At 27.5% G+C, this 9,886-nt stretch overlaps 1 protein-coding gene across 5 annotated transcripts; it reads right to left on the bottom strand.

Moving 5' to 3' along the window:
- Nucleotides 1–1,129: 1,129 nt before the first annotated feature.
- Nucleotides 1,130–9,862, bottom strand: LOC117178226 (cytochrome b561-like). 5 transcript variants are annotated; one of them, XM_033369536.1, is made up of 6 exons: nt 9,731–9,859; nt 7,486–7,574; nt 6,803–7,021; nt 4,769–4,971; nt 4,525–4,682; nt 1,130–2,371 (listed from the first exon to the last, which is right to left on the bottom strand). In XM_033369536.1, exons 2-6 carry the CDS (start codon nt 7,523–7,525, stop codon nt 2,206–2,208), a joined length of 786 nt encoding a protein of 261 aa, XP_033225427.1. In that variant the 5' UTR covers nt 7,526–7,574; nt 9,731–9,859; the 3' UTR covers nt 1,130–2,205. The 5 variants fall into 5 exon arrangements, with proteins under 5 accessions (XP_033225427.1, XP_033225428.1, XP_033225429.1 ...); XM_033369537.1 differs by lacking the exon at nt 9,731–9,859 and adding an exon at nt 9,328–9,570; XM_033369538.1 differs by lacking the exon at nt 7,486–7,574 and having other exon boundaries at nt 9,731–9,862.
- Nucleotides 9,863–9,886: the final 24 nt, after the last annotated feature.

Below are 9,886 nucleotides of genomic sequence, written 5' to 3'. Positions count from 1 at the left end.
AAAGCATCTCTCAAAACCGTAAAATACTGCGAGATTTAAATCCGACAATATTTTGTTGTTTAATCAAAAAAGATAATTTTTTTATTTTAACATTTTTTAGGAAATTTCAATTTAAGTAATAAAATAATGAGGCCATTAGAAACTTGATGAAAAAATCTAATTTACATCATCATAGATTGACGCAAACTGTTTTAATTCTATCTTCAAATCCTTGATTACTTTTAAATGATTTCCGATCATTCTGATGAATTCCTTTCAAATCCACTTGAATTGCATTCTTTAAATTTACTCTAATTTTTATTATTGTCTTTAATTTGTCTGAATTGATTTCAAATCCACTTGAATTAAATTCTTTGTATTTACTTGACTAACCAGTTTTTTTTAAATTCTTCTGCATTCGCTTCGAATGCGCTTGAATTAAATCATTTAAATTTACTTGAATTTTTCTTATTCTCTTAAATTCTTCTGAATTAGCTTCAAATCCACTTGAATTTTTTTTGAATTTGTTTGAAATCTTCTGAATTCCTTGAATTTGTTAATACCATAATTTAATTTAATCATTTTTAATGTTTATCTTGAATTTCTGTAATCCTCTTGAATTCTTTCAATTTTTTATTTCGTTAATTCTTTTTAATTCTTTTTAAACCCACTTGAATTCATTTTTTTAAGTCTTTGAATCTACTTGAAATAAATTCTTTTCATTATCTTGAATTCTCTTAATTTTTTAATTCTCTTAAATTCTTCTGAATTCTCTATACATTCGCTTACATTTATTTGCACTTTTTCTTTATATTCTTATAAATCAAGTGGAAAGCTTCTGATTTCTTTGCATTCTTTGGGGTTCTTGCAATTCTCTAAATGATCTATTAATTCCTTTTCAATTTTAATTTTTCGAATTCTGTTGAACTTCTTTAATCCGAAAGCATCTCTTGCAATCCTAAAGTTTGAGCTTTCCCAGTAAAATAATAAGGAAAGTAGAAACCTTGATAAACAAATCTAATTTGCAGCATCACATATTTAGGGAAACTGTTTCCCTATCACCTAATTTTTACAAATAGTCGCAAAAATATTCTATAATTATTTTAAAGTGGAATAAAGAAACAGCAGTTTTGAAAAAGGCTATTTCTTAATTATGCAGGGTATTTTATTTGTAAGTAGAGTAAAATACACATAAATGTGACAAAATTTGTCTTCAATAACATTATAACATTAGCACCATAGATAAACAGTTATAGTATATAAAAATAAACAAAATTAACTACGTCGATTACAAGTTTTGGCATAAAAATCACAACCTTCTCAATTTAGAAAATTATCCTTAGGTCCAAGGAATTTAGGGATCATAAAAGAAAACAGTTTTGCGACTTTCAATTGAGGAACAATAAATCTTCAAAAAAAAAAAAAAAAACCTATAGATAATATTTCAAAACATGTCAAATATTAAATAAATAAAGAGATATAGGCCTCTTAAATACGTTAAAATTATGGTTATATATTATTTTATCACTGACATTTAGACACCATTGTTTCAATGAAAAGTCCATTTGCTCTTAAATTCTCCTTTTGCTTTCAATATCCTGAATTCTATTATTCCTAATATCCCGTTATTGTGCGAGAACTTAAAAACAAATAGCCTTTGGATTTACTTGTTATTAGATAAACAGATACGATACATAATAAGTCTCATATGTTAGAATTGAAATCACAAATATTTGTAGATTTCATCAAAAGAAAATAAATCCACGCTATCGATTATTATGAAATTGCGTTACAAGATTCAACTGGATGTTCAAATAATTTCCTTATTTTATATTTGAATCAGAATTTGCCATTGATTAGAATTGAATTTCAAATTTAAGTATTCAATCATGCTTAAACCATTTTTCGATTACTTCGCGATTAGACAATCTTATTATACTTTGAGGCCTTCTCATAATTTTCGTTTCTGAATTCTACGTTTATACTTTCAATAGCGATATATTCAAAAATGTGAATGCACCTATTATTTTGAATGTGAAATCTTCATTTTAAAAAATTGATGACAAATATAAAGATGAGCTGGAAACGCTGACGAATTCAGAACATAAAATTATTACAAAAAATGTAATTAAAACTGTGATATATGTATAGATCAGTCAGTAAAACCTTATGCTGATTTGGTATTAAGATCTGTGGTACATAATACAGACTCTTAAGCATATAAAATTAGTTATTTCTATTTGATAGAAGGAAGTCATCTTCTGGACGAGCAAGTCGCCTGTAGCGATCCTGAGAGGATAAGTACACTGCCAATCCTCCAAAAATTACAAAAAGCAATCCCATAATGTTAATTAGAACGCCTTCAGCGCCGAACTTTGAATAAGCGTTATCTCTGAAATAGAAAGATTACATTTTTAATTTTAGATTCGTTAGAAAAATAATTAATACAGGTACTTTTTTCTCGATTAAAGGGTACGCTTTTTTCAAAAAATGGGGTACGATAAAAAAGTTATTAAAAGCAGTACGTTATTCATAGTTATAGGTACCGTCAACCGGGGAAAATATGAATTAACGTTTATGATCTATAACTTTATTATTTATTTTTATTTTTTCATAAGACTTTCTGAGCATTTTGTAACAAATATTCTTAGACTATACAGTGAAATCCCATTAAGGCTATGCGACCGTATTCTCAGCATTTTTTTCAAACCCAACCTACGTTCACATGAAAAGCGACATCGATTTGAAAATTTGGGGAAAACGTTTATCTGGTCCTAAATTTTTATAATTATGAAAACAGTTTTTTATAACAATTTTTTTGTTGCTTTTTTCATAATTATACAAATTTGGGACCAGGCAAACTTTTCTTAGTGCTTCTCGTTTAATTTCCCAAATTTCAACTCAATATCGCGTTTCGCGTGAACATCAGTTGGGTTTGAAAAAATTGTGAAAATTTGTTTGAAGTTACACTCACATTACCTTACGACAAAAAAAGTTTCTATGGAATAATACATTTCATCCATGATTACCCACTGTGGTCCATACTTACCCCGCTTGATGGTAGTAATTTATTTAGGTATTTTAAAATAAATTTTTTGCTAGATTTAAAAAACATTCGAAGCGGCTCAAGACCTCCTACTGATGAAAATACTTAAACAAAATTTTGAAATCTGAAAGAATAAAAAATAGGTAAACAGGATAATTGAAAAATTATCAGTTTTGAATTAGTCTATTTTTAATTCTTTCAGCTGTTCTTGATTTTTTCAACTATATTTCTATCAGAGAAAATTTCTGAGGTATGTATTCAACAGATATTTTAGACATAGGTAGAATAAGATCATTTTTCAATACACGAAAATTACTATTAGAAAAACGAACTGTTGTTTCAGTTTTAATTACTGAGGCGTTTCAATGTTTTCTAACGTACTGTTTCTTATAAATTAACAAATTAGTTCACCTTCCAACCAAGTAGTTGAATTTTCAACCAACAAAATGAATTCTCAACAGAAAATTTAATAGTTGATGCTGTAACCAAGAAAGGTTTTTATTTTATATCAAATATTGTCCCAAAAAAGACGTATTGTCAACAAAATACTTGAGTCCTCAACCAAAACATATTAATTTCCAACCAAAAAATTGCACTTTAACAACAATAACAAATTATGATTCTACCAAAAGTGATGAGTTTTTAAAACAAACTGACGAATTTTTTAACAAAGAGTTGAAAATTTCACTAAGAAATATTTATCAGCCAATAAAGAAAAAAATTGTATCCAAGATGCTGAATTTCCAAACTAAATAGACGAAATTGTTAAATGACAGTTTACTTTTCAAACATGAATATCAATGATCTATGAAAAATGATGGGTTTTCAACAAATTATATGCATTTTCAAGCAAACAGTTAATTTTCAACCAAATAGTTGACTGTTCTGTTGAAAAATTAATCTCCCCCCCCCCCCAACGAATTTTCAAATAACCAGTTTAATTTTTTAACCAAAGAGATTAATTTTCAAATGAAATTATGAATCTTCAATAAAAGAAAATTGAATTTTTAGGAAAGTAGTTCAAATTTGAACAAAAAAGGTTTTTATATTTAAAATGGAACACAGTTGAATTTAACCAATAAAGACGAATTTTCAGCAAAAGACCGCATTTAAAACTAAATCGTCTTTTGTTATTTAAATTTAAAATTGTTTAAAAATTGAGGTTTTGACTTTGAAATTGTAGTAATTTTTCAATTTAAAACCAAATTTAATGTCTCTGAATTATCTGAATTTTCTCAATACCCGAATTACTTTAATTTTCCGAATATCTTGATGTCCTTGAATTTCCTGGATACTTTAAATTTAATACATTTTTTGAAATCCCTGAATTCACATTGAATTCCTTTGAACTTTTCTAAACTCTCATAATTCCTTGATTTTTCTAACTTTCTCGAATTCCTTCAATTCCGCTAAATTCACTGAATTCCATTGAATTCCTTGCATTATTTTGAAGTCCTGGACTTCCAAGAACTCATCTATTTTAAAGAGAGATAACTCACTTGTCAACAAACAAGATTTTTTCAGTAAGGCCTAGTAAACATGAAGTAATGACAGCAATGAAACCCGCAGTTCCGAAGTAAACATGAATTGGCATGTAAGCAGTTCGCAGAGGTGCTTCAACTCCTGGATAAAGAAAAGAAACACTGCCAGCAAGCCACTGTAAATAATTAATAGGATGAAATTAAAACATAAATTAGGATAAAAATATTTTTGTTCTTCATTATTAATTTATGAAGAACTTACTTGAAAGCAGAATAATATGATTGCCGATAATCCAACCCAACTGTGAAGGGAATACATGTTCGGTATGCCATTCTGGTTATGAAAGCTGAAAACAGCCACCTGAGCTATAATTGTCAAGAGAATCGCGAATAGCATTATTCCTCCATGAATCAACTTAAGTCGCCTCTTTCGCACGTTCCTTTGCGTTCTATAGATCAGCATTCCTGAAGTAGATGAAAAATGGATTTTTAATTTGAAAAATGTTTTGCAATGTATAAAGTAAGTCAGTAAGCTGTCCAAAAAATGTATGTTTCTGAAATTAATGATCTGAAATGGTCCCTAAAGCATTTTTATCTACCATTTACTTGAAAAAAATGCAAGGCAATTCTGCGTTTTTAAAAGTTTTGCTATTAGATTGGCTTATCGACTTCGTTGAATTTGTAATCACTAAAAATAAGACTGGATTTTCGAAACTCCAGATTTTTTGTTACCAGGTATTAATATTTTTAATGTACTCTTTATGGAAAATATTCTCCTTATATTGACGAAAAATCCTGTTACTAGCATTCCAGGAAGAAAATATTGAGTGGCCATTTCAGATCATTACTTGTAATGAAATTGAAAATTTTCATATTCCAAGCCCAATATTACATTGAACATTTTTTATTCGTTTCATCAAATTCAGGGTTGATTCCTCAATAACTAACACATACTTTTTAGGGGTAAAAGAATCTTTTTGCATAAATTTCTATTTAAATCAAATTTACAACTGAGAACATTTATTTTTAGAGCTAAAATGGCCTAGCGGAACATCTAAACCATTTTTTTTAATGAAACAAAATTGACGGAATTATTTTTTCACCAAAAGGAAACAATTTACGGGGGTGGTGTTCGTGATATTCGAAATCACACATTTTTTTGGACAACCAAATATAGATCCAAACACAAGCGAAAAAGGGTGGATTCAGAAAAAAAAATTAATAAAAAAAGTCAAAAACAACACTAGAAATAGGTAGTTAGAACTTTTTTAGTAAAATATAAACTTTAAAACAAGTAATTTTAAAGGTGGGGGAGGGGAGTAGACAATCATTAGTTTAAAATACTTATGCATGTAAAATAATCAATTTAATTTAATTTTTTTTTGGTTGACCATGAATCATAATATTCGAAAATACATTTTTTAAACGAAAGTAAATTTCAAAATACAAATTATGCAACAAAATTGCACAAGAAGGCCCAAAGAAAATTATATCCCTTAAAAAAAAATCCTCAAGAAAATCAAGTTGTGAAAAATAATTGCACAAAGATAGTTCAGATAAGAGAAATATGCTTTTAAAAAATATTGTAAAACGGCTCATTAGAGACAGATATATGACAATTGAAAAAACACGGAGAAAAAAAGGAGACATCCAAACCACCTCTCTCTCACTTTTTTATCATTTATCCGTTTTTTGTATACTACCAGGATCCAAAATTTTTCAAGGGCTTTCAGGCATCCTCTTCGGGGAAATTTTAATATGAAACTAATAGGGAATATTTGTGTTTTATGCTAATATTAATTAAAAAACAGAATTAAATTTGAAGTTAATTATAAAGGAATTTTTAAGACCATTTATATTTTTATCTTTAATATTTCAATTATGATAAAAACTAACCCATTTGTAATTTTTAAAACCTAAATCCAGTAAAAGATGTAATTTCTTCTTTCCAAAAATTAATCGTGAAAGTACGTGTTAAAAAATACCTAAAAGACTGTATTTAAAATATTTTCACACATTTATCAAATAAAATGTCAACAATTTAATATTGATAAAACTATCATTTTCGTAATATCGTTTTTAAGACGATTCATAATTAGGACATTATATGTGTTAATAAATTTAAATTACAATTGAATATTTTAGAATTATTTGTGCTTTTAATTCATGATTGTCTACTGTGGGGTGGTTTCCTCTACAAAATAAGCTTGAAAGTTGTCAGCTAAGGGAAAATTCGGGCTGACATTTCATTTAAAAATAATTAAAATGATATAATATATTTAGAAGATTTGTTTACCATTAGCGTATAGAAAAACGAGCCCAACCGTCATTAACATAGGATGCCAATTAAATTGAAGTTTTGGATCTGAAGACCAAGCGAAACCACCTCTGTAGTTATAATTCCATGCTATCATAAGCACGATTAACAAAATTCCAAAGGCTTCCGTCAGCACCGCCAAATATTTAAAACCTTCTAGTTTTTGAGTATGTGCAGGCTCTCCTATTTGATCCATGTCTGGAATAAAAGTTGGTTGAAAGGAAACTGAAAACGTTTGCTTGGGAAAATAAAATTAAGAATACGCAATGTGATAATATACTCGGTTTCGGTTCGAAAGGTCTAATATGATAGAATAAAATTGAAACTAAGAAGAAAAATTATCATTTTGTATATTTAAATTTCAAACCTTTAGTTAGCGTTGCGAGTTTACAAACTTTAAATAGAAATAAGGAAGTAATAAGTATTATAGATTACTATACTATGCAGTATACATATCAATATTCGAGGTGACTCTGATAAGAAGGTTTAAAGTTATCATTCTTAGCCGTATCTCTTAAATGAAAAAATAAAATTGGTAATACAGAAAGACTAAAATTATGCTAGTCATTCGAAAAGCATCACATATTAGATTGTCAATTAAATCTAAAACTTTCGAAATCTGATTAGCTTGATTAAAAATAATTAGCAAACTAAAAACGTACCTGCACACAATTGATACTGATAAGGAAAGTTTTCAATCATAGGAATTTTTGCAAGCAAAGGTCCAAAAATAAATAAAGATGTTTCTTATCTGCAAGGAGTTACTTATTGAAATTTCAGAAATAATTCATTATTCTACAAATTTAGTTAATTAAAGGAGATATACCTATGGAGGTGTATAAAATATTTTAAAAAATTTAACGGAACATAGAGTTTTAAAGTCTCATAAAACATTGGAAACCTTTCAAAATTCCAAGAGTTTGAAATATTAATGCGGGATAATTTAAAATACGTACAAAATATATTATGTATTAAATGTAAATATTTAGTTCTGAATCATTATATACTAATATAATGTAATATAAACATTAATATACATTATTATAAATCTTGAATCCTGTCACATGATGCCATTACAGGACCTAAAACCGACACACTTTGTTCAGTCCGGATTTAAAAGTGCGATATTTTCTAAGCTTGACCAATAAATCTTTTTTGTTTAAAAAGTCATCGTTGGGTAGAATATTTTTGATTGAAAATTTAACCATTTTTTTGAAAATACGTTTCTTTTTTGTTGAAATTTTGATAGTTAAGTTGATTGATCATACAAGTTGAAAATTTATCTCCCTGGTCCAAAATGTAATTTGTTTCTTGAAAATTTGTATTTTTCGTAGAAAATTAATTTATTTGCTTGTACGGGAAATTATTTTTTTTTAATTCATATTTTCGGGTAGAAAATTCGACTGCTTGGTTCGGTCGAATATTAATTTGAGTAACTTAACACTTTTTACTACTGTCAATTAGAGACTGAATTATAACAATAAATCAGCCATTTTTGACTGATTAGTAGTTTTTGGTCAATAATTCATTTTTTAAAATTTGAAACCCCATTTGTGTTAGTAAAAATGTAAGTTTTTTACTTAAAAATGAAATTTTTTAATTACTATAAATGAATGAATAATTCACTGATTGAAATTGGTAAACATTTTAACTGATTAAAATCTACAGATCTTAAAATTAATCTGTTCTGGTCTTCGATTTAAAATAAAAATGTTTATTTGTTCATATATCAATTATGACATTTTACCGTTAAGAATTTGTATTTTAAAGTTGAAAATTCAACTACTTAGCTAAAAAAGATAACTTACTTTGTTAAAAATGCATTTTTCGTTGTTTAAGATTCACCATTTTAGTTAAAAACTGACCTCTTTGGTTGAAAATGTAAGTATTTTATTAAAAATGCAACAACTTTGTTAAAAATGTGACTTTCTGGTAGAAAATGAATCTTCATCTATTTTGTTGAAAATGGCATATTTTTACTTGAAATCGTAGGCATATAAAGCGTTTCAAACTTAATATATTGTGAAGCTATCGAACTTTCCTGAAACTTTTGTCTAATTAAACGTTTCATTGTTTCATGAAACGTTCAATTTTTTTCAGTGAATGGTTTCATTGACACACATCCCTACATAATCGAAAAAATAACTTTTGTTTCGATTTCTATAAAATGTAAAGTATTTGTAATGTATGATTGAAAAAAATTTTAATTGAAAATTTATCCTAACCCTCATGTGAATTACAATTTATGTTTCAAAAATAATTTTATAAATCGATAAAGCCATTTTATTAAATTCAAATCTACGTAAATTCACAACAGTAATGCACAATATTTAACAAATATATAATTAATATCGCGATCTTAACTAAAAGCATATGGACTTAAGCATATGCACATTCCATGTTTCTTGTAAAAATAAAACAATAACAAATCTTTTACGGGTTTCGAAAACATAAAAAATAGAAAAAAGCGCATGTTTGGGCTTTTCAAGTTTCAATTAACTTACTTTAAATAATCGGACTTCCAAATTCTTCTCAAATCAACAGGTGCGGTTACGGGACAGACAAGTGTGATAATGGTGAAAGAAAAAATATATATATAACGCAAGTAGGCTAAGCGCCTTCGCGTTTTCATTGATTTTTCCGATTGACTTAGAAACGAAGGGGGAGATCAAAAATGTCAATCATGCTCACTCAAAATGTCAGTCACCTCAAAACCCGTTAAAAGTCACGAAATTGCGTAGAAAATTTTATCATAAATTTGTAGAAAAAAAAAACTACATAACCCTGCACTCATCTCATGATACAATTTTTGAGGTTATAATTACCCGTGAAGAACTAATATAGGTCGAAACAAAGCTACAATATATAATATTTATAAAATCAATAAATTCATAGAATAAATCGAACCTTTCTATTTCAGTCTTTAGGACAATTAAAACGCAGACATTAAAAAATATTTTGTTTTGTCCTTTGTTTGTGACAACATAAAATTTGATATATATGTGTTGATTTCACTGTTGGATAAACATTAAACATCTGTTCATGAAGTTACAACTGTAGTCA

Source organism: Belonocnema kinseyi, chromosome 8, assembly GCF_010883055.1.
Source record: "Belonocnema kinseyi isolate 2016_QV_RU_SX_M_011 chromosome 8, B_treatae_v1, whole genome shotgun sequence".
In the NCBI taxonomy this organism is placed as follows: domain Eukaryota; kingdom Metazoa; phylum Arthropoda; class Insecta; order Hymenoptera; family Cynipidae; genus Belonocnema; species Belonocnema kinseyi.
The sequence above is the reverse complement of the archived record's forward strand: the minus strand, read 5'-3'. Positions and strand labels throughout refer to the sequence as shown.

Coding starts and splice junctions, on each gene's coding strand:
- LOC117178226 (XM_033369536.1), bottom strand. CDS start 7,525: ATGATTGAAAACTTTCCTTATCAGTATCAATTGTGTGCAG. Junction 4,972..6,802: donor CGTTTTTCTATACGCTAATG/GTAAACAAATCT, acceptor CATCTACTTCAG/GAATGCTGATCTATAGAACG. Junction 2,372..4,524: donor AAAATCTTGTTTGTTGACAA/GTGAGTTATCTC, acceptor TTTCTATTTCAG/AGATAACGCTTATTCAAAGT.